The sequence below is a fragment of the Mytilus californianus genome, unplaced genomic scaffold (assembly GCF_021869535.1).
Source record: "Mytilus californianus isolate M0D057914Y unplaced genomic scaffold, xbMytCali1.0.p SCAF_9, whole genome shotgun sequence".
Taxonomy (NCBI): domain Eukaryota; kingdom Metazoa; phylum Mollusca; class Bivalvia; order Mytilida; family Mytilidae; genus Mytilus; species Mytilus californianus.
The window spans coordinates 79,004,476-79,030,608 of record NW_026262745.1 but is presented as its reverse complement, the minus strand read 5'-3'; the positions used below and the strand labels follow the sequence as shown (position 1 = coordinate 79,030,608).

The 26,133-nt window shown below is 31.7% G+C and overlaps 1 protein-coding gene across 6 annotated transcripts in view; it reads right to left on the bottom strand.

Annotated features, from left to right (window-relative positions):
- LOC127716385 (serine/threonine-protein phosphatase with EF-hands 2-like) overlaps positions 1-26,133 on the bottom strand; it is a 214,437-nt gene that overhangs the window by 178,191 nt on the left and 10,113 nt on the right. For 5 of the 6 annotated variants that reach the window (XR_007988893.1, XR_007988894.1, XR_007988892.1 and 2 more), the window contains exons 3-10: positions 23,484-23,611; positions 21,793-21,898; positions 11,824-11,978; positions 10,069-10,230; positions 9,177-9,343; positions 6,764-6,800; positions 2,505-2,654; positions 1,897-1,977 (exon numbers count right to left, since the gene is read on the bottom strand). The exons of the other annotated variant lie outside the window; for it this stretch is intronic. Coding sequence is in view for 1 of the 5 variants with exons in the window: in XM_052222570.1 (XP_052078530.1) it covers positions 1,897-1,977; positions 2,505-2,654; positions 6,764-6,800; positions 9,177-9,343; positions 10,069-10,230; positions 11,824-11,978; positions 21,793-21,898; positions 23,484-23,611 (986 nt within the window). In the remaining 4 variants the exon portion in view is untranslated. The remainder of the gene's footprint in view (positions 1-1,896; positions 1,978-2,504; positions 2,655-6,763; positions 6,801-9,176; positions 9,344-10,068; positions 10,231-11,823; positions 11,979-21,792; positions 21,899-23,483; positions 23,612-26,133) is intronic. 6 annotated transcript variants of the gene reach the window in all.

Genomic DNA, 26,133 nt, shown 5'->3' with positions numbered 1-26,133 from the left:
AGATATAAGCCAAAATCTACATTTTATCCCTAAGTTCTATATTTAGCCATGGCGGTCATCTTGATTACCGGACAGGATCATCAGACACATTTTTTAAACTAGATACCCCAATGATGATTGTGGCCAAGTTTGGTTGAATTTGGCCCAGTAGTTTCAGAGGAGAAGATTTTTGAAAAAGTTAACGACGACGGACTACGACAACGATGATGATGACGGACGACAACGGACGATGTACGCCAAGTGATGAGAAAAGCTCACTTGGCCTTTAAGGCCAGGTGAGCTAAAAATGGTTTAATTACTACAGTAAAATGAAACAACAAGCAAGCCCGGAAGTTTATATATGATCCAGGTAAACTTATCAATCCTTTAAATAAACTTATTCTAAAAGGTTACCATTCAACACTGTAATTAGATCTTTGAATATTTTTTTATTGGCATAAATATTGATTTTGTTATCAGTAAATTAAAACCATACTACATAGTATTGTTATACTCATATGCACTTTCACGGTACTACAATCTGTCAATACTTAAATATAACATATTAAGGTAAATAAGAAAATTTTTTTCTGAGACAAGTGCCTGTGTTTTCTCTGACTGTTAATGAAGTCTTTACACTAAATCCATTGGATGTTGGATGTGTACTAATTGATATATTAGTCTTAGATACATGATTTCTTTTATAAATCGTTATTGGCTTTGAACTGCGAGTACTCTCAGATTTTTGTGTCTTTTGTTGTTAGGGATGTATAAATACCCTGCCACGTTCTGTCTGTGTTTCTGTTAGACGTTTTAATGCTTTGTATCGATCTGACGAGCTAAACCAGTTTCAACTGATTTTTATAGTTTGTTCTTATGTTGTGCTGTAACACAACTGTCCCAGGTTAGGGGGAGGGTTGGGCGCTCACAAACATGTTTAACACTGCCACATTCTTTATGTGCCTGTCAGGAGCCTGTAGTTCAGTTGTTGTCATTGGTTCATGTGTCATATTTGTTTTTTCGTGAATTGTTTTGTTATAAATTATAAATTAGGCCTTTAGTCTCAATTAAATTGTTTCATATTTTTCATGACGGGGCCTTTTATAGCCGACTTTACGGTATGGGTTTTTCTCATTGAGAAGGCCATACAGTTGCCTATAATTGCTTACATCCACTTCATTTGAACTTTGGTGAATACCGGTAGTTGTCTCATTGGCAATCATACCACATCTCCTTTAAATATTTTTATAATTAATGGTATTCAAAACATATATTGACCAGTAAATTTATAATTTTTTGCTGTGTTGTTAGGTTAGACTTTATCCAACACACACTATAAAGCCAGTGGCAGATCCAGGGGGGGGGGGGGGGGGTCCGGGAGTTGGAACCCCCCTTTTTTTTGACGATCAATGCATTTGAATGGGGACATATAGTTGGATCCCCCTTTATCCTGGGTTAGGAACCCCCCTTTCATAAATGGCTGGATCCGCCCCTGAAAGCTAAACATCAATTTAAAGGTTTTCATACAATTAAAACTATCAATTGATATCAATGAATATTGTTTAAGTCTACACTATGGACTCTCTGTAAGGTGTGAAACAGGGAGATGATTCCATGATGACAAAAACATGGCCAAAAGAAAAATGACAAAAAGATAATTAAACAACAGTCCAGAAAACACTTTACATAAAAACTAAAGATTGAGTAACCCCATCAAAGACACAGGTAAATATATTTCAGTTTAGAGGTTTAAATTTTATGCAGTGTTTTCTTATGTGTTTTGTCAAGTCAGAAAATATATTTCACATATATTCTTATCTTCATTTAAATATCTATATAGGTATTATTTTGTTGTTGGGTTCATATATTATTTTTATAGTACTATTTTCAGATATACTTAAAAAATGTTGACAATACCGTTTTCCATTCCATTATTTCACTTTCTGTTAACTTGGTTATATCTCCATCCTCTCTAGGTGGATGTAGTATTGACAGGAACTGAAAGCATATAAATCTAGCAAATAACAATTACACATGTGTTACCTTGTAATAGAAAACCAATTAGGATGACCCCTTGAAAGTCAATTACAGGTTTTTTAAGTTTAGGTCAAAACTTTGTCAAAACTTCTTCAAATAAATACAGGCAAACAGCTACAAGTAAACTGGAAGAGGATCCTATACTGTATTATTAGTATACTAATAATTCTTATCCATTAAATGCTTGTACAGAGAAAGACCCATTCTATTTTCAGTCATAGATCAAAACCTTGTCAAAGTAGTACAAGAATAAATTTTTGTTCTCCTTCATTGAACTTGGTATATGTTTTGCTAATTTTTCAAATCAGTAATAAAAGGTCAGACTAAGATGCAGCGTCCAGGTACAAAACTCATCAACACTAGAAATTATACTGCAGTTTAAGTCAGAAGATAGTAATTCCCCTCTCTTTATATAATCATGCGATTTGAAAGGGATTATTTCACTTTACAGTGCATTGATGTTTACTTCTTTTAAAGCTTCTTCTTACCTTATGTCTATCAATCTTTGCAATATCACTAAGACTTGTTGTATCTGATATCCCACCATGCACCACCAACAACTTCCTGTCAATTAATGTTGCTATTGGTAACCAACTGAACACATCTTCAAAGAGCCTTAACACCATAGTAGCATGTGCCTGTAGCAGATTAATTTTCAAAATATACTTTTATACTATATTGGGTAAAATATAATAAAGATAATAAGTTTTGCTTTTTCACTAAAGAATTAAATCTTTGTTGTAATATTTTGAAACTTCTATTAAAACCAATTATACCGAGCAACACAAATGGTGCCAATAGTAGTGCAAAATATTAAGCAAAAGTATAGCAGAGATAGACAAGACTGTCGAATAGGTAATACTTTTTAGTATTCTAAATTTTTTTTAATTTGAAAAGTAAGATATACATGTAATAATAAATAAATGGGGAATGTGTCCATGGGACACAGATGATGCACCGCTTGCATATAACGTTATAAAGGGACATAACTCAAGAACTGTAAAAGTGACGCTACCCAAATTTGTAATTGATCTGAGTTTTGTGGTAATAAGCATTGTGTATAAGTTTCATAAAATTTATTTGAGGCAAACTGAAGTTAGAGAACGGATATGAAAAATTCAGCAATTTTTATATTTCTAAAGGGGCATAACTCTAGAACAGTAAAAGTGACGCCACCAAAATTCAAACTTGATCTGTGTTTTGTAGTAATTAGCATTGTGCATAAGTTTCATAACATTTGGTTGAGGCAAACTAAAGTCGGAGAACAGAAACAAATATTTCAGCAATTTTTATACATTGGTATGACGTTGGCGTCGTCGTCCGAAGACACATTGGTTTTCGCACTCTAACTTTAGTTTAAGTGAATGGATCTTTATGAAATTTTACCATTAGGTTCAATACCACAAAAGGAAGGTTGGGATTGATTTTGGAGGTTATGGTACAAATAGTTAAGGAATTAGGGGCCAAAAAGGGGCCAAAAATAAGCATTTTTGTAACTTCCAGACATAACTTGTGTGTTAGTGTATGGATATCTCTGACATTGTATCACAAGGTTCCATATCACAAAGGGAATGCTGGGATTGATTTTGGGGGTAATTGCCTCAAAATTTTAGGAATTAGGGGCAAAAAAAGGGGCAAAAAACAAGCATTTTTCTAGTTTCATGACAATAACTTGTGTGTAAGTGTATGGATCTTTCTGAAATTGTACTCCAAGGTTCCATATCACAAAGGAAAAGCTGGAATTGAGTCTGGGGGTAATTGCCCAAAACGTTTAGGAATAAGGGGCCAAAAATAAGCATTTTTCTAGTTTCCAGGCTATAACTTGTGTTCAAGTGTATGGATCTCTCTGAAATTGTACTGCAAGGTACCATACCACAAAAGGAAGGCTGGGATTGATTTTGGGGGTAATTGCCTCAAAATTTTAGGAATTAGGGGCCAAAAAGGGGGCAAAAAACAAGCATTTTTCTAGTTTCAGGACAATAACTTGTGTGTAAGTGTATGGATCTTTATGAAATTGTACTACAAGGTTCCATATCACAAAGGGAAAGCTGGGCTTGAGTTTGGGGGCAATTGCCCTAAATGTTTAGGAATTTGGGGCAAAAAAACAAGCATTTTTCTAGTTTCCAGACAATAACTTGTGTTCAAGTATATGGATCTCTCTGAAATTGCACTGCAAGGTACCATACCACAAAGGGAAGGCTGGGATTGAGTTTTGGGGTGATGAAGCATAAGGGGGTTAAAAAATTGGGGAGGGGGGGGATTTTTTTTCCCTTTTTTTCCCTTTTTTTCCTTTAAAATTTTCCATTTTAAATTGGTTATTTCTGATTTATATATAAAAGCAAATAATAATGATATGGTTTGAATAGGTAAATTAAAAATTTTTAAGTTCTTAGACCACATTCATTCTGTGTCAGAAACCTATGCTGTGTCAAATATTTAATCACAATCCAAATTCAGTGCTGTATCAAACTTGAATGTTGTGTCCATACTTGCCCCAACTGTTCAGGGTTCAACCTCTGCGGTTGTATCAAGCTGTGCCCAGCAGAGCATTTTATTCCGTTTGTAAAGGGGCATAACTCTAGAACAGTGAAAGTGACGCCACCAAAATTCAAACTTGATCTGTGTTTTGTGGTAATAAGCATTGTGTATAAGTTTCATAACATCTGGTTGAGGCAAACTTAAGTTAGAGAACGGAAACTAAAAATTCAGCAATTTTTCCATTTGTAAAGGGGCATAACTCTAGAACAGTGAAAGTGACGCCACCAAAATTCAAACTTGATCTGTGTTTTGTGGTAATAAGCATTGTGTATAAGTTTCATAACATTTGGTTGAGGCAAACTTAAGTTAGAGAACGGAAACGAAAAATTCAGCAATTTTTCCATTTGTAATGGGGCATAACTCTAGAACGGTAAAAGTGACACCACCAAATTTCAAACTTGATCTGTGTTTGTGGTAATAAGCATTGTGTCTAAGTTTCATAACATTTGGTTGAGGCAAACTTAAGTTAGAGAACGGAAACGAATATTTCAGCAATTTTTCCATTTGTAAAGGGGCATAACTCTAGAACGGTAAAAGTGACGCCACCAAAATTCGAACTTGATCTGTGTTTAGTGGTAATAGGCATTGTGTATAAGTTTTATAACATTTGGTAGAGGCAAACTTTAGAGAACGGAAACAAAAAATTCAGCAATTTTTCCATTTGTAAAGGGGCATAACTCTAGAACGGTACAAGTGAATGCCACCAAAATTCAAATGTGATCTGTGTTTTGTGGTAATAAGCATTGTGTATCAGTTTCATAACATTTGGTTGAGGCAAACTAAAGTTAGAGAACGGAAACCAATTTTAGGATGTACGGATGTACGTACGTACAGACGGACAAGGGTAAAACTTAAAGCCCCCTCCGCTACGGCGTGGGCATAAAAAGTATCTGTGTCCATAGGACATCATGCCCCATATGACATCAAACTGTGAAATTGGAGTCAAAATCCTACTTGGGCATATAATTTAAATACAGTTAACTCTTGCTGTCTCGAACTCTGTTGACTCGAAATTTTGGATGAGTTGAAATTTTCCCGTGGTCGCAAACTTTAGTCCATATAAATATATGACTCCCGATAAGTCGGAATTTTGGTTGACTGGAATCAGATTTACTGTCCCAAGGTTAACAAAAGTATTCAAATTGCATTATTTATCTCAAACTAATTCCAATATGTCAAAACATGACCTCTTGGATTAAAATTGATTGAAGAGTTTATCTGACAATTCATGTGTAATTCAATTTCTGGTCACTGAACACTGTATTGACTTTTGACATTCTTTTTCCATGAGTGTTTACCTAAGATTATCTTTGATCCCCATGATAAATAATTAGTTATACATTGTTTATGAAAAATTATTTAAAATGTTTTAAAAACAATTAGCCTTAATCATACATTAATGAGTTTGGTTGTGCATAAAGTAGGGATAAAGACTAAGTGATCATCTCAAAACTACTCAATCGGCATCTTTAATCTTTTTGTATTTTCTCTTGCAGAAAAAGATTGAAATAAAAAAGGAAAATCTAAATTTTCTAAAATCTCTTGTTTACGAGAATGAGCAATTTTGTCAACTTCAAATCACACTTAGATTGATTGGAAATTACTCTCTTGTCTAAAAAACCACAGGAAAAAATTGCAACAGTTCAAAAAAAATAAATAAGAGATGAAAAATCATTTAATTTAATTTTTTTTAAAAGAATATTATATACAGATACATCACTCTTACACCAGAATATCGATCCCCTACCCATATTCATCTGGATTTATTTTAGCCTTACCAAGCTAAGCAAGAGTTGTGTACCTTTGTCTGTCAAACTTCCCGTATTCGTTTGAGTCGAACTATGTGTACCTCGAACGATTTCTCTGGTCCTGCTGACTTCGAGATAACGAGAGTCGACTGTTGTTCACGTTATAATGAAAATATGTACCGAGGTCATGTGACCACAACTTGAAGGTAAACTACTGTAACCAAATCCTTAACCTCATATGGGCGAATGAACAGACAATCTGAAGAATTGACAAATGGACAGACCAGAAAAAATACTACAAAACATATCCCTCTACTATCATAGGCAAAGTACAAAAATTCTGAGAAAAGTTGTTTCACAAGTTGTTGTAGTCAAAAATGCAATCTGTGTTGTAGTGTTTGCTTCATTTTACATAAAAATCAAACCAATGCAAGGTAATGTATGATCTTATTTATACATACTGTATATTTTCTGTTGATTTCCTTCACAAATCCATACCTATAACATATCAAAGACTGAATTACATTATAATCACCTCCTCTTCAAATAAAATTAGTTGATTCAGAATCTAAAGGATTATGGATAATTTTATTGTTTACCAAAATAAAAATATGTTTACACCATTTAATGAATATCCATTGTTAAGGATTTTATCAACTAATAATGTTTTGATGTGTACTTTTTAAAATAAATTGTCCAAGCAGCATTAGATTCTGAATCAGTTTAACATCCCCCAATTAATCCAATTATTACCTGTTTTACATTGTAACCCATCTTTCATCAAACAGCTTCACATACCTGCCAACTTTTCAAAATCTCCATAGGGGATTTTAAGCACAAGAGGACCTTATGCTCTCTTATATTGTCATAAATGTTCTTAATCTACTACTACATTGTTTGAATGAGTATATATGTGCTTAAATACCCTTTTAACTCATTTGAATGTCTGTTTTGAGGTGTTCAGTTTATATAATAAAGAATTTCAAAATTCAGGCCAACACCTCTCATGGGGAATATCCCCCATATATCAGGATAGTTGGCAGGGTGGCTTCATTTTCATTGACAGTTATCATGATTAAACTTCTGTAAATTCAGAAAATATTGTGTACATTTCTTATTTTGATTTTTTAAGAATGGACAAAAAAGCGAGATTAATTATTTCTATTTCATAAAAATCTGCCTACAGATATATATGTATAAGATATCAGAATGTGAGTTCTTATCATATAAATAATTAGTTTTCTGATAAAAAGTTTATAAATTTTGGTGTTCCACAGGGCTCAATACTTGGTCCCATTTTGTTTGTTTTGTACATAAATGACCTTCCATTACACATTAAAAACTGCCATACAGACTTGTATGTTAATGACACAACTATGCATACATCAGGAAAGAGTATTGCTGATATGCATTAAAAGTACAAGATGATCTCCAATGTGTTGAAAAATGGTGTCATAAAAATAACATGTTCATAAATTCAGATAAGACTAAATGAATGGTTATAGGTACAAGACAAAGGCTGCGTTTAAATCAAGCAGAACCATTCTAACTATTGAGAATAATATTCTTCAAAAATCATCAATTGAAAAACTTTTAGGAGTTAGAATTGACTCTAATCTGTCCTGGACAGGCCATGTTAATTACTTATGTTCATCAATATCATCCAGACTTCATTTACTCTCTAAAATCAAGAAATTTCTAAATATTGATTCAAGAAAATTGTTTTATAATGGCTATATTCTCCCACTGATAGATTATTGTTGTATTATTTGGAGTGGTTGTGCTAAAAATGAGCTAGTCAGAATAATAAAATTGCAGAAAAGGGCTGCAAGAATTATTTTAGATGCTGATCCACTTTCATCATCAGTTCCACTGTTTAAACAGCTTGAGTGGATGACAGTAGAGAACAGAATCTCATACCACAAATCTGTTTTGATTCAGAAATGCCTTAAGAACGAAGCCCCTGTATATCTCACTGAAAAATTTAAAGAAATGCCAGAAATAAACCAATATTGTTTGAGGAATGCGCCTTGCAAAAATTTACAAGTTCCAAAAGCCAAAACAGAGCTGTATAAGAAATCTTTTATATATTCAGGATCTATTTTATGGAATAACTTACCAACATCCCTGAAAAAATCAACCTCAAGTACAAGCTCATTCAAAAAAGATTTAAAAAATTACTTGTTGGAACATTAAGAAGCTGTGTAATTTTATATGTATAATAATTTTCACACACTTACTCAAACTTAAGATATTGTTGAGGTAATTTGAATGATGCCAATACTATATGAATTTGTAATTTTTACCTGTTTTGAAAATTGTATATTTCATAACAATTTTTTATTTCATTTTTTCATATATGTGTCTTTGTTTGATATTTTGTAATTGTTTGTTATATTTCATTGTATTTTATGAGGGCCTCAGGGAAGATTAGTTTTATAGCTAACTGTGTAACCCTCTTTAAATAAAGAATTATTATCATTATTATTATTATTATCATTGGGATACTGATCCAGTAAAATCGAATTGAGGAGGTCCTGAAATAGTTATGAACTTCCTGAAATATATCCTGAAATATAATTATCAAGGTCCTAAAATATTTCTTGAGCTAGCTCCCTAAATACAACAGTTTTGACTAAATCGGAACTCATAAAAAGGACCCCTTAGTGGTGATACTTATATAAAAGTAACAAATAACAGGAATAAAAGTTCTTAAAAAAAATTGTAATCTCCCCTTCAATGACTTTTATTTTCAGTATGGTAGTTATCTCCCTTCAATAACCTAGGTTTTTTACTATGAACTGAAAAAATTATGGATTGATAAATTATTTTGTATGGTGACTAGTTTTGAAATTCTCATTAATAATATCATACCTGATGTTCATTATATGATCTTCATGGTTTCCTCTATTGATATACATCTCATTTGGATACAACAGAAAACTGGCAAATAAAATAATAACTATTTCTACAGAGTTGCTTCCCCTGTCTACAAAATCTCCATTAAAGATGTAAGGATTGTCCACTGAAGGCAGACCATTCTGTAACAAATAAAACTAAAATCATTTTCTACATAATTGCTTTTTCTGTCCACAAATTCTTCAAGCAAGACGGAAATAAATTCCCTGCTGTATATATTTTGTAAATAGTGACAATGAATTGCATGATGTCTACTTAGTTGTCTCCCATTATTTGTTAGTCATTAAATAAGAAATGAAAGCAAAATGAACTGAAACTGTGAGTTAACTCACAAAAGGATAACCTTCAGATCTACAAATTGATTATCTCCCTACAAATATGTTGAGCCTGGATTATGCATATTCCCAGTTAGTGTTCTACAACTTTGTAATGTTTCATCAATATCCATAAACATATAGCCTTGTTGACACTATTTTTTTTAATCTAATATTTATTTTTTTGTTGGTTTTTTATCAGATTTTCTTAATTGATTTATGGTGCTACAGACTGTTTTTAACTTGCAGTGAGGCATGAACTTTTTCTTTATTTTGAAGGACACACTGTGACTTTGAGATAAACAACAGCAATAAAAGAACTGTTCCTTTGCTTTTGGTTTTCTTAGTTTTTTTAAGTGTGTAGGGATTTTGTAACACGAATCAATACACCATCTCCCTTTTTTGCATTAATATTTTTAGTGGTTTTCATATTACATGAAGTTCTAACAAACTATTTTATCTTTTGATGACATTTCATTTGAAATATTTGGTATAAAGGGCTAAGTCAATGATCAATAACCCAAAGACTCTACCTTGTGGAAAATCATAAAGAGATCATTAAGTTTGCCATGTAAATCTCCACACACAGTTATTTTATGTGAAATTGAAGTTGTTGCTTGATTTATATTTCCAAGTTTCTTTAATTCTTCCCGAGTTTCCAACAGTAACTCTAACAGATATTTTACATGTAATCTCTGAAATGAAAACAGAAAATTTGTCAAGAAATGTTCATTCTTCCTTTATGTAGTAACCTGGTAAAAAAATAAATTCAAGAATCATAAATCTTTTTAGGATTCATGATTAAGATATGAAAATAATGTGTATTTTTTTTATCTAAGTACTTTATAGCTTCAATTTACTGGATTTTCTTATCTTTTATCAAATGCAGTAAATCCACAAATCATTGAGGGCATCATGAAATATTTCAGGATCTACATAATTCTACTTCAGGATTTCAGGAAATATTTCAGGATCTACATAATTCTACTTCAGGATTTCAGGAAATATTTCAGGACTTCCATAATTCAATTTCAGAATATCCTGAAAATTTAAGACATTTAAAATCCAAATTATTAGGGTCAAATTCAAATAATGAAGGCAACTTTGAGTTAAAGAACAGCAATACAATAAATGCTGCTCCTTAATTTGCTTATCATTTTATCAAATGTATGACGTGATTTAGTTTCATGATCCCATACAGTGTATTCTCTTTTGTATTGCAGTAGGCCACAATAATTGTTCTTTAACATGCAGTACGGATGTATTCAATTTGACAAAAAAAAATCAACTAAAGAATACCACCGTTCAAAGCTAGTCTTGTTTCTTTGTGTCAAATCTAAATTTGAACACAAGCGTTATATGATTAGGTCAGAACATTTAAAATTTCTACATTTAAACAACCACTTTGGTGCCAGCAAACAACAATCCAAATTATTAGGGTCAAATTCAAATAATGAAGGCAACTTTGAGTTAAAGAACAGCAATACAATAAATGCTGCTCCTTAATTTGCTTATCATTTTATCAAATGTATGACGTGATTTAGTTTCATGATCCCATACAGTGTATTCTCTTTTGTATTGCAGTAGGCCACAATAATTGTTCTTTAACATGCAGTAAGGATGTATTCAATTTGACAAAAAAAAATCAACTAAAGAATACCACCGTTCAAAGCTAGTCTTGTTTCTTTGTGTCAAATCTAAATTTAAACACAAGCGTTATATGATTAGGTCAGAACATTTAAAATTTCTACATTTAAACAACCACTTTGGTGCCAGCAAACATTTGTTTAACCTTGCCACATTCTGTATGTGCCTATCCCAAGTCAGGTGCCTGTATTTCAGTGGTTGACTTTTGTTGCCTTATATCATATTTGTTTTTTGTTTATTGTTTTGTACATACATCAGGCGGTTAGTATCTCGTATGAATTGTTTTACATTTGGTATTTCTGGGCCTTTTTATAGCTAACATTTTGATATGGGTTTTGCTCATTGTTGAAGGCCATACTGTGACCTATAGTTGTTAATTTCTGTGTCATTTTGTCTCTTGTGGAGAGTTGTCTCATTGGCAATCATACCACATATTTTTATTCTATACTATCCAGAAGCTCCCATCCTCTTCTTCCCATTCATTTTTACCATCTTAACTCATGGTGTGCCAACACAATATCAAGCATGCATTAGTCAATCAATTAACTTACAATTTACTTTTGTGTCCTTCTCCTACTTTATAAATGGCTTCAAAACTCTAATAAGCCAATTTGATTAAAAATATATATTTCACTGTATACCTGTTTAGATTTGATTGCTTGGATTAAGCTCTGTAGCTGAGAGTATGTCATAGGAAATGTAATGTGGGGACCAGTATACATTGGATCAACAGTGATAGCGTCTGGATTAGACAGACGGTAGATGTTGGCATCTTCTGCTTCCAAAGTAAGGGAATCTGTAATGATCAAATATCAAATGTTACTGCTTCCAAAGTAAGGGAATCTGTAATGATCAAATATCAAATGTTACTGCTTCCAAAGTAAGGGAATCTGTAATGATCAAATATCAAATGTTACTGCTTCCAAAGTAAGGGAATCTGTAATGATCAAATATCAAATGTTACTGCTTCCAAAGTAAGGGAATCTGTAATGATCAAATATCAAATGTTACTGCTTCCAAAGTAAGGGAATCTGTAATGATCAAATATCAAATGTTACTTCTTGGCAAGTATTTTGAAATGATGGTTTTCCTAAGTACCAGTTTAGAGACATTTTGCTGTACTGAAATATACTGCATCATTTCCATTTTATAAGGATTGCCAGTAATTACACTATTCAATGTGCTACACATGAAAGTCACATGAGAAACATATTTATTATTGAATAAGAACAACTAACACAAAATAAAGTTGAATTATTATAAATATTTAATAATTTCAATATATTTACATTCATATGCTGTAATTTAACAATCATCAATCTCTATCTTATAAACTAATTCTTATCTCTACTCTTCAATGTATTTTAATTGAACTCTCATCCTCCCTTATATACTGTCTTTTAGGACTAAGTCTTGGTAGCCTCACAATGGTAACTCTTTTCTTTACAATAAATACTGGACCACAACCTATACACCAAACACATGCACTATCAATTCTACTAACTATTCTATAATCAATAAATAATAAAGTTTATAAACCCTATGTATTGAAATAGCAAAATATACTTTAAACAATTTTAAAAAAGTGTTCCAATGAACCGAGTGTCTTGCCTACAATTGCTGCTGTCAGTGTTAAAGTGTAATGTTCACTGCCAAAACTAAGTCCATTTATTAGTGTTGTACATAAAAAAAAAACAAAACATAAGACTTTTTCTTCATATGCTAATTCTTGATCATGCAGAAGCTTCACACCAATTACATAAAACTAAGTCTAGTGCTGTTGGATTGCTGCCTCATTCAGGTATAGCTCACATGTTCTTTTTTTCATGACTTAAGTAATGATTTTGACCTTGGAAATACCAACTTGTTGCATTTTAGTTTTAAATGTGAACAACTCAAAAAGCTTTTCAGTACATATTTGAAGAAACAACATAAAATCAAAGCAAAAAAGACCTGATTATTTCAAAGATGTGTTGACATTTGTTATTTGATACTGACAAACATTAAAGTGATAATTCTAGGTTATATTTCAACTATAATTAATTAACAGTCTAGGATGAAGTGCTAATTTCAAAGGGGGTAACTGATAAAAGATGATAATCATTTTAATTTACTAATTAAATGTCCTTGAAGGCATTTATACTAAGAGATTTTCATTAATTTGATTAGGATCAAAGATTGATTTTCAAATACCTTAATTTGATTGAAGAGGAGCCTTTTCTAATATGTCACAAATGGCATTACAGAATTCAATTAAGTTATATTATTTCAAATCATTGGAGAATTAATACATTTGCACAAGGTGAATATATTTAGCACATTTGCTCAAGGTGTATCGATCATTCTTTGTCGTTTCTTTATGCAATAACAGTATATATTTTGAAAAAATGCTGTTTGCACCAAAAATGTGTCCTTTTGGGCCACAACTTATTTTTGAGCCAATTAAACATTTGCACCACTAGTTTTTGGAATACCTTGTATCATTTGCACCAAAAATTAAGTATATGATTGCACTAATTCTTATATAAAATTTTATCTTAATTTTACAATATATAATTGAAACCTGCTTTTGGATACCAAAAATATTTTTCATAATTTTTTATAATAAATTTACCAACGACTGCTGGAGATCAACTGTCAACAACCAATTCTATATAGGATAAAAAAAAACACTTTGATATTACTAAAGAATTAGTGCCTGATTTGGTACAGGCACATAATCATGTGGCAGAGTCAAGTTTTTTTTAATAGTCAACTCTCTATTTTATGGGTACAGTCATTGTTTGCTTCTGATCATGAGTCAGCAATTTTCAATAACCATTGCTATGATGTTATTGATGCTTTTTACTTTTTTACTGTCCACCATCAGCGTTATTAATCAATATACCCTGTAAGAAGGAATTGTAGAATAGACTTTATCATCAACACCAATTATGTCCCATTTTGGCTACACCATTACATCAAAATTAGCCTTAAAATTTTATTGTCATTTTCATATCAAATTTTACACCAAAACAAGAAAAATGCCCTGTCTGGATCTGTAATGCTGCATGCAATTGATTGCAGTAATATGTATACTGGAACATAACTGATCATTCCCGTTCATTGAAGCCAAAAAACTTTGAGGAAGATATTCCTTTTACATTGAGTGTTGCGAAATTTAAACCATTGGCAAACAGGAAGTGTCTGCACTACAGACGTTACAATTGCTTACAGACTACAACTCATCATTTTTAAGCTGGAGACCAAATATAAAATCATTCCCTTCCATAGAAGCCACAAAAAAATTCGACAAAAGTTTTCCTTGTACAATGAATTTTGTAAAATTTCAAACTTTTGCCAAGCAGGAAGTGGCTGCATGGCAGATGTAAAAATTGCTTAAACGCTACAACTCAACATTATGAAGCTCCAAACCAAATATAAAATCATTCCCTTCAATAGAAGCCAAGAAAAATTTGACAAAAGATTTCCTTGCACAATGAGTGTGGTAAAATTTTAAACTATCGGCAAACAGGAAGAGGCTGCACCACAGATGTAAACACTACTTACCCATTCAACATTATGAAGCTGTAGACCAAATAAAAAAAAAAATCATTCGATTTCATAGAGGCCAAGAAAAGCTTAACGAAAGTTTTCTACCCAAGGTCTTTAAGACGAGCATACGGTCAGAGTCAACCAGTTTTTAGACCTGCTTTGGCCTTTGGTGACGCAGGTAAAAATTACCATCAATTGTCAATTGCTGTACCCTATTCCTGTCATTAATAACTCTGTACATTACACTAACAGTACCATTTACATGACAGCACAATGAATTGCCTGAAGTCTCAAACTACATGACAGCACATTGCATTGCCTGAAGTCTCAAACTACATGACAGCAAATTGCACTGAATACCATTTTGGTAATGGAAAATTTGTTGAGTAAATAGATAAAATTGTGTCTTTTAATGATTTCTATCATGAAATGTCAAGCGACTATTTGTGTAATGGCTGAATTTTATTTGAACTAAAAATTATATTGGAATTTCCTGTCATTTAGTTATACAAGCAGGATCAATCAGCAGATTGTTGATTTTTTTTTACAAAGTTATTAAAAAAAAACATTTAGAGTGAAAAGTAGTTTGGGTGATAAATCAACTTTTGTGGCCACTAAAAAAAATAGACTGAGAGATGCCTTAATTTGTTAATTATATCTATTTTAATACTGATCAATAAAATTACCCCAATTTTGAAAAGATTTATTTTTGAACTCTTAGGTGTTAATAATACCCTTTGTATCTTCTTATACATACATTTAAATCTCAAAGGTTTATTTTTGTTTTTTGTTTGGTTTCATTTTTGCTTTTGTTTTCTTAACTAGAAACCAATTATTTCAAAACCTGAAATGCATATTCCAAGATATAAAAACCAAGATACAAAAATAAAATATAAAACTATTCAAGTTATTAAGATACAAACTGGAAAAGCTATTGATAGACATTAACAATGATTTATAGTTGTAACTAAAATTTTAAAAAGTAATTGTAGTCTCATTATTTCTATAAATAGTACAATTTGATGAACTTAGTATGGAGAAGCTGAGTCATTGTTATTCTATGCCATGAATACTTGTTCATTTTTGTACTTCTATTTTAGCTTTTTCCTTGTTTTGAGACCAATAAATTTCATTTTTTTTTTAAATCCATGCTGATGTTCACTAACAAAAATGTGTCCAACAAAAAATAAACTGTTAACACAGAGATATGTCTCGCATATTTGTAATTTTGATAATGCAAATGTGGAAATTAAAATAGCAATACTTTAACATGTAAGTTATGCAAATATTCAAAGTCAATGAACCATGATTGTAGGTACAGGGCTAAACAATCTCCATGGAAATGAGATCTGCTAATGCTAATACAACTGCAAACCAAATACCATTGACTTTTCATAAGTCATTCCCTTTAAACAAACCTAAACACAAACATTAACTTGTAAACTATGTAAAAGTTTTAGTCAATGAACCATTATGAGGGGGTGGGGTTATATAATCTCCATGGAAATGAAACTTGCAAATGCCAATACATTTGCATACCAAATATCATTGACTTAACATTAGTGGTACATCTTAAATTGACCTAAATCACAAACTAATAAATGAAAATTAAGCAAAAGTTTTAAAGTCAATAGACCATGACTGAGGGGGCGGGGCCAAATAATCTCCATGTTAATGAGATCTGCCAATGCTAATACAACTGCATACCAAATATCATTGACCTACCACTAGTGGTTAACCATAAACTAGACCTAATCACAAACTAATACATTTGTAGGCCACGCCATCAAGGTGAGACAAAAACCTTTTCTTTAGCAAGATCTGAGGATTATATGCTTTAATAACAAAATTCACCATTTCACCATGGCATTAATAGCCAATACCTATAGGATGTGTGCCAGAATATTTCACATGCTGAATGTAAGCAGTATATGGAGGAGAAAAAGAAGATTTTTACTTAAAGTCCTCAGCAAATATACTGGAGTTTTCCATACCACTTACATGATCTTACATTTCATAGGAATAACTCCCATAGAAATAATTTGTTGACACTGATTTTCAATCCATTCCAGATATTGCTGATGGTAACCTTAGTCATAAATTTCATTAAATTTTGAAGAGAAATGTTGCGGGGAGAAGACTTACACTGTTTCCCAATGTAGTTTACATTTCCGTGGGCTATGTTAAAACTCCCAAAAAATATCCAGTCTTCTCAAACTCTTCCAAGATATTACTATGGAAACCTTTCACATTATTTTCATTAAAAACTAATGATAATTTGTGGGAATCACAGAATTTACATTGTTAGTTTTCAATAGTATTAACATTTCAAAGGGACATAACTGCCCCAATAAATAACTCATTTATACAAATTTCTAACTTGTCCAAGATATTGTTTAGGTTAAACTTAGACATGAATTTCATCAAAATCCTACGAGAACTGTAGAAATGAAAGCTGAAGCTCATGCAATGTCAGACTGATGGACCTTTTTTTTAAAATCAATAATCATCTTTTACATTATAGAGCAACTGTTAAGTAATTAAATGTAGGGTCTATTTTACACAAGACTTAAAGTACAATAATTTCTTATGTCGATGAACATATTTTTAAATGAAATAGGTAGAGACATTAATGTTTAAGTACTATATGAACTAAAAAAGTGATAAGAAAAGTTCTTAAATATTTTCACTTTTATCACATTTCTCAACTGATTGTGAAAAAATTGTTCTCTTCACTAGTGAAATAACTATTGTCGCAAATGATTGGTCGAAATTTAATCATGACGTCAAATTTTCTTGGTTTCTTCTGAATTTCCTATTGTGACGTCTTGAAAAAAGGCGACCATGCCTGATGACGTCACATATAAAGAACACAACTGTCTGCAAATCTTTGAAAAGGAAGGATAAAAATCATTAGAGAAACAGATTCCACCACTTTAACTTGTGTATTATGATATTTCTCCACTCTCAACAGTTAAATTTTAATTATTTAAAAAGCTCAGCAAGCCTCGTGCTTTAAATATTAAAATTTAACTGTCTCGAGTGGAGAAATATTGTAACTCGCTTGTTGCAGTAGTGGAATCTATATGTAATTATCATTAAAATCTTTCTAACACTGTTAAACAGAAAAACACTTCAATGGTATTTTTAGAAAATGAGAAACAAGAAGCAAATTCAAAAAATTAGAATAAAAAGTTACTGTTTGCACTTAATTCAGATCCTTTTCGTAAAAATCAGTTTTTTTTGGGTTTTTTTCACCCATAAAAATCTTCAGACTAAAGTTGATCTTCTTAAGTTATGCTGAATTATTCATGACTACAATTGATTTTTGTTAAAATTGCTACAGATTCATTTTATGTACTATTTCAATAAACAATTCTCCAGATAATCCAAGCATTTATATTCTATTTTGAGAGTACAAAAAATCATAATTGTAACAATTCACTTGTTGTAAGAAATTATTCAGGTGTTTGCAAGTTGTGAATATGAAGAAGACAACAAAAAATATGTTGTTACCCTGTATCCTTCACAATATCATAAACAAGAGGATGTCAGATTGACAGCAAACCAGATTTTCCTGCATGAAAATGATATTCACAAGTCTATTACTTAAAATTGATTAATTTAAGCTACAATCGTGAAAATCATACAACGTTCAAAGTATCACAAGATTTTCATCTAAGCCTTTTCAAGTTATCTGTAATAGGGTAGTTTATGTATTTAAAGTTTTTTTTTGTCATTTTTGGAAAACATTTTATTTTGATATTATTAATAGGAAAATGGTATAATTATTATGTCAGGTAAATTTTGTTCTGTCAGCATGTCACTAATTACTAAAGGCAACATTAATATAAATAGTTTTATCTTTTAATTGGCTTAATTAAATTGATGCTATTCTTATTTTTTACCTTTGGCAGTTTTGTGTTAAATTTGATTACTCAAATTACATAAATTTAAAGTTAGTAATACTCATCATAATTTGAGCTCTTATTAGAGGTGTTATAAATTGCACAGTCAACTTTTTGAAATCAGTCATGATGTAGTCAGCAGTCTAGTCTAGTCTCGTCGGTGTATTTTGTTTTGTTAAATTGTTTCTTTTTGTTTATTATATATGATTTTTTTTTTCTATAAAGTCAACAACAATCTGAGTGCTATAAAGAAGAAAGAAAGAAAAAAAAAGTTATTATATAAAACTGTTAAACTTGCTGCTTGCTTTATAGTTTTGCCTGCCATTGCTCAAGTCTTGCAAAAGACTGACCTCCTGTCCCTTGGGTTGTGCATGTTCGATAGTCCCCCTTAAACTCGACGTGCACTGGCTCTTGGTGACATATCACATGGACAACATTCTAAGTATCACTTTAAGCTACTTAAAGGTCTATAACTCATCAACGATAAAAGCTAAAATCATGAAATTCGTACTTGACTTTCTTTAAGTCACAAGAAACAACAAATCTAAATTTTAAAAGATTTTGTCAAAGCGGTTTCAAGTTATTGCACGGACAAGGCTCTAAGTTTCAGTTTTTGCTACTTAAAGGTCTACAACGATAAAAGCTAAAATCGTGAAAATCGAACTTGACTTTCATTTAGTCACAGGGAACAACATATCTAAATTTGAAAAGATTTCGTCACAGCAGTTTCAAGTTATATTTGCACGGACAAGGCTCTAAGTATCAGTTTTTGTTACTTAAAGGTCAACAACAATAAAAGCTAAAATCTAGAAAATGGATTTTGACATTCATTTAGTCACAGGAAAGAACATATCTGTATTTGAAAATATTTTGTCAAAGCATTTTCAAGTTATTACACAGACACTGTTTGGCAGCCCGCACGGTTGCCCGTCCAACCACCGTACATCACCAAATTAATAATCGATATTTTCCATCGGAAATCCTGTTAATAAAACTCTACAAAAACATATTAACACCGCTATGGTATTACTAGCAGCTGTATATTACAAGCCTTTAAATAGTTTGAATACAACTTGGGTATAGAAAGATATAAAGGACAGTAATGGAATGAAAAGGATTTTTTTTCTCAGAAATAATGACCTTATAGAAAGGCATTGAGCCCTATCTCATCATTGAAGCCATACATGATCTTGTGATGATTCAATGTTTGTTATACAGATCTTTAACTAAAAATGTTGAATTATCAAAAAAATTATCATCTATACAACAGCGTTTCTAAAGATTATGCTGTATTGACAAAACTTTCTTGATAATTTTTCCTTTGATTAAATCACAAGTGTCTGGGTGAAAAGTGTTCTAACAATTTGATTATGAGTTCCTGGTCCGCTATTTATTGAAGTAAGGAAAAGTTTATCAACTTGGCAGTATTGTATATGTGGTTCAAAGTCATGTGGTAATTTGGTTTTCAATTAAAGACCTTGTAGTCTGTCTGGACAAATAATAAAATAAGAGTCCACATGAGACTGGAGGGAAATCAGAAGACAATATTTGTTTATCATTACTGATGGTATTCCAATAAGTTACAGCAAAGACCTTGTATCTATCAACCAATATTTTTGCAAGTGGCTATAGTTTTATATAGATTGTTGCAGAAGATTTTGAAAAAATGTAGTTGTTGTTGAATTCCAAATTAAAATAAGTGAAAATAAATGACTCAGGTTTAAATTCTTCAACATAGTTTAAACTGAGTTCCACCTGAACAATTTTACAGTTGCAAAAAAAACTTCATAAAACATTCTTGTCATATTTGTTATTAAATCTATTATTCATCTTTTTTTGCTTCAAAATAAATGTCCTAAAAGAGGCCTCATAATTATTGTAATTGCTTATTCTGCTTGCTAATAATAAACTACTGGAAATTTAGGAATGAAATGAACATGACTGACACCTTATCTTTGTGGAAATAGACAATTTACAAAGCCTAAATTAACATTATGCACCTTAATGGATATAGTAATGTGTTAAAACAAGAAATGTGGAACCTATAGTTGATGGGTTTTGTACAAAACTACATTAAGAAAATAATTGCCTTACACAGCTCTGACAATATAGCTCATTTTTCAGTAATTAGCTTTTCAGCAGAATCATCAACTAACATCAGTCATTAATTATCACCGCCAACCAGTTTTTATTAAGGTTACAAAACAAACACTATCATCTGAACATTATGTATTATAAAAATAAGAAGATCTGGTGTGATTGCAAATGAAACAACTCTCCACCAGAGACCAAATGACATAGAAGTAAGCAACTATAGGTCACTGTATGGCCTTCAACAATGAGCAAAACACCCTCTGCTGATTATGATGAAATTAAGATTTTTCTATCATTTTTACTAATTTTGAAATAGCACCATTCACAAATAGAAATCAAACTATGAATAGAAGCAGATGTGAGATATAAATCAGTAAGCAATTCAATATAGCAATAAACAGAAAAACAACAATTATAGAAATCAACATAGAGCCTCCAATAATAGACATTTGTCACATATTTTATGTCTGATGATGATTGGGTAAATAAAGTATTTGTATTCATATCTTATGATCAACTGCCAAATTCAGTTCAAATTAGCCTTTTAGGTTAAGAGAATTTGACAAAAATGTGAAAAGTTAAAAGTTGATTGACAACAGATCGAAAGTGCAATAAGATACACTGGCACTTTTGTGTCTATACAGATAAAGCTTAAAGCTGTATCTTACCAAGTCAGGAATAGGCATTTGTTTTTCACTTGTTCCATTAATGATATCGTTTGATTTTGTCAGTTTTCATGGTCTTCCCCTTTTTGTATTTGCTTTGGAATTTGGTATTTTTGTTACACTTTTTTATTTAAACTGACTGGTCTTTTAGATACATATAAATATCTCAGGATTGACAGGTCTTTTTTATACAAATAAAGGCTCTATTTCACACAGATAAAGTTCCAGGATTTTTAATATTTACTTGAATGACAAGTTTTTCTCAATAAGATGAAGGTTTAAGCACTTTTTAATCAGATTGACAGGTCTTTTTAATATACCGGTAGATAAAGTTCTCAGTATTTTAGAACTGACCCACACTGACAGGTCATTTTGACACAGATAAAGCTCTCAGTATTTTAGAACTTACCCATACTGACCGGTCTTTTTGACACAGACAAAGCTCTCAGTATTTTAGGCTGACCACATTTGTCTGGTTCCATCTGTTGGAGCATATCATTAAAGAAGTTGTATAGCTACAAAACAACATGATGTACAGTTATCCTGCTAATGAAAATAACACTTTACAAACTTTGTGCTTCCCATATATAGCTGAACATTGTTTGATTCATGCATGTCTAGTATAAATAGTTCATGCATATTTAGGACCATATGAAAAATGACTCCCTGTTGTCCCTATTTGAAATAAACTGTTAACACAGAGATATGTCTTGTCTATTTGTTATTCTGATAATGCAAATGTTGAAATTAAAATAGCAATACTTTAAAATGTAAGTTATGCAAATATTCAAATTAAATGAACCATGACTGAAGGTACAGAGCTAAACAATCTCCATTGAAATGAGATGTGCCAATGCTAATACAACTGCAGCATACCAAATACCACTGACTTTTCATAAGTCGTTCCCTTTAAACAAACCTAAACACAAACATTAACTTGTAAACTATGTAAGAGTTTCAAAGTCCGTGAACAATAATGAGGGGGCGGGGTTATATAATGTCCATGGAAATGAACCTTGCAAATGCCAATACATTTGCATACCAGATATCATTGATTTAACATTAGTGGTTCATCTTAAACTGACCTAATCACAAACTAGTACATGTAAACTAGGCAAAAGTTTCAAAATCAATAAACCATGATTGAGGGGTAAGGAACAAATATTCTCCATGGAAATGAGATGTGATAATGCTTATACAACTGCATACCAATTATCATTGACCTACCACTAACGGTTCCCCTTTAACTGACCTAATCACAAACTAATACATGAAAACTAAGCAAAAGTTTCAAAGTCAATAGACCATGACTGAGGGGGCAGGGCCACATAATCTCCATTGAAATGAGATAAGCCAATGCTTATACAACTGCATACCAAATATCATTGACTTCCACTAGTGGTTCCAAATAAACTGACCTAATCACAAACTAATACATGTAAACTAAGCAAAGTTTCAAAGTCAATAGACCATGACTGAGAGGGTGGGGCCAAATAATCTCTATGGTAATGAGATGTTCCAATATTTATACAACTGCATACCAAATATCATTGACCTACCACTAGTGGTTCACCATAAACTAGACCTAATCACAAACTAACACATTGTTGACACCGCCCCTGCCGCCACCGGAAACAGCATACCTATATCTTGCTTTTTGACTCCATCAAATTGCAAAAAAGATAAAATAAATTTTGTATAATCATGACTAGAAAGGGTAATAAATATTGGGTTTATCAAAAAAAATCTCTTTGGAATTGCCTTCCAATTGAATAATTTAATTTTTTATTTGGGGGGGGGGGGGGGCATGGTTTTTTTAAATAAAATGTTTGCTTCTAAATTTCACTTGAATAAAAACGTTTCAGAACAGAAGTGAAAAAAAAAAAAGTTTGTTTCCATTCAGATTAGGAAAGCAAAAATAAATTCCACATTGAGTTTCAAACAAACTTTCTTGTTCCTGTATGTTATTAAAAAAATAGTTTGTTCTTGATGAAAGTCTTTAAAAATGTTTAACCCCAAAAAAAACATACAACCAACAAAAGATGAATGGTTGGTTCTTTATTAAACAAATAAAATTGTAATTGTGTAAGAATGTCTTACTTTTAACTGGTCCTGTTCCCCAGCATACTCTATAGACTGGAATATTTCCCAGGTACATCTCCGTCTGGCCTCTAATCTCGCCATGTAACGACGATACCATTTCTGTATCAATAATGCTGACCTGATCACTGCAAAAAATAAAATTAAAATTATTTTCACAGGCAAGGAAAAAAAAATATTTTTTTAAAAAACATTTTCTAACAATAATGGTTATATTAATACTGGAACAAGAATGTTTCCATAGTACACAGATGCCCCACTAACACTATTATTTTCTATGTTCAGTGGACAGTGAAATTGGGGTCATAACTATAATTTGGCATTAAAATTAGAAAGATCATATCATAGGGAACATGTGTACTAAGTTTCAAGTTGATTGGACTTCAACTTCATCAAAAACTACCTTGACCAAAAACTTTAACCTGAAGCAGGACAGACGGACGAACGGACAGACGAACGAACGGACGGACGAATGAACGGACATACAGACAGAAAAACATAATGCCCCTAGGTGGGGCATAAAAATATGTTTCCAGGACATAGAAAATACACTGTAAACCTTTAAAAAGTTATCATTTAAATTTTAAAACATTTAAACAAATTGGTATTGTGAAAGGACAAAGTCTTTGGATAATATGTCAGAGATGTGGTATGATTGCCTATGAGACAACTTATGATTCCACCTGTTTTGAAACACAGGCTTGATATAAAACTTAATCAAAGACAATTTAGTTATTATACTTCATGTCAAAATGCCAGATTTTGAATGGTTAATAAAAGGGAGATAATTTACTCTATCACATGGCAATTACTCTATTACCCTTCACAGAGACGCTTGATCAATTGTGCGCTTTGTTAGATATGGATTGTTGCTATGTACAAGACGTCATAGTTGATTACTTTGAATTTGGATGTTGATGGACAGTAATAACAGAACATTCAGTATAATGAATTAAAAAACACCTCGGTTGACAATGTTTTCTCTGGTAACAATCTGCTCTATCACCCTCTCAGCTTTGTGTTATTTATACAATACTGAATCCACCTACTTCAGATGAGAGTATGATGGATTAATTTAGATACAATAAAACCTGTCTATAACAAGCTGAAACCTGTATATACTGAACATTGCATTATAAATATCATTTCATAGTTTCACTTTTCTAATCCAAACAGAATATTCAGTTAAAATTTTTGTTTTGGACTCCTTGATAAAACTCTGAGCAAGAATGTATTGAACAACATGTTCATCACTAAAAAAAATTAAGAAATAATTCAATTTACTACAATCCAAACAAAGTTATAATGCGGTATAGGCCTTATTTGGCCTCTCATATCAAGTTTATTATTTCAAGACGAAAAGTGAGTGAAAGTTGATGAGAAAACATATGAAAAAGTGAGAAAAACAAGAGTGCACATGCTGAAATGTCTTGCCTGTTTAACTTATCATTGAATTTATGTTGAAAGTCTTTAACATGAAGGTTTTACTACAAGTATCACATGAACTTAACATTATCAATGATCTATGATAATGGGGTCATGGTCAGATGAACCAGGACAGACAGACATGTACACATTACAATCATTCCATACAGCAAATATAGTTGACCTGTTGCTTATAGTATCTGATAAACTGACAAAATTACGAAAACTTATCATTGACCAATGAACCATGAAAATGAGGTCAAGGTCAGATAATACCTGCCAGACAGACATTCACACCTTAAAATGGTTCCATACACCAAACATAGCCCACCTATTGCTATTAGTATTTGGAAAACCGACAAAAACACAAAAACCTATCATTGACCAATGAACCATGAAAATGAGGTCAAGGTCAGATGATACCAGCTAGAATGACATGTACACCTTACATTCATTCCATATACCAAATACAGTTGACTTATTGCTTCAAGTACTTGAAAAACAGACCAAAACACAAAAATTTAACATTAACCAATGAACCATGAAAATGAGGTCAAGGTCAGATGAAACCTGCCAGACTGACATGAACCTCTTACAATCATTCCATACACCCCATATAGTTGACCTACTGCTTATAGTATCTGAGAAATAGACCTAATCATGTTCAATGATCCATGAAATTAGGTCGAGATCAGGTGAACCCTGTCTGACGGACATGAAGATGTTGCAAGAAACCCATATAACAAATATAGTTATCCTACTACTCATAATAAGTGAGAAATTCACATGACAAAAAAACTAATTTTTTTTCAAGCAGCTGCTGAATCATGAAAAAGAGGTCAAGACAATGGACATATGACAGACAGAAACTTTGTAATATAAGGTATCTGCATACAAGATATGAAGCATCCTGGTCTTCTACCTTCTGAAATATAAAGCTTTCTACAAATAGTTTACGCCAGACGACACCAGATAGTAATACATTTGTTTCACATACTGCAACTTTCGTCGAAGGCGAGACAAAAATGATTTTTGTAGAACTTTCCTATTGAAATGTTTACATTAACATACAAAAAAGGTCAAAATAGAGATTTTTGTTGAATTTGGTGGAAAATTGCAATTGATGCCATTTGTAACTTCAAAAAAATATGTCTAATACATATATTTTCAATCTTTTTTTTAAATCTAGTCATTGTTTTAATAGCCAATGAAAACTCATTTCAAA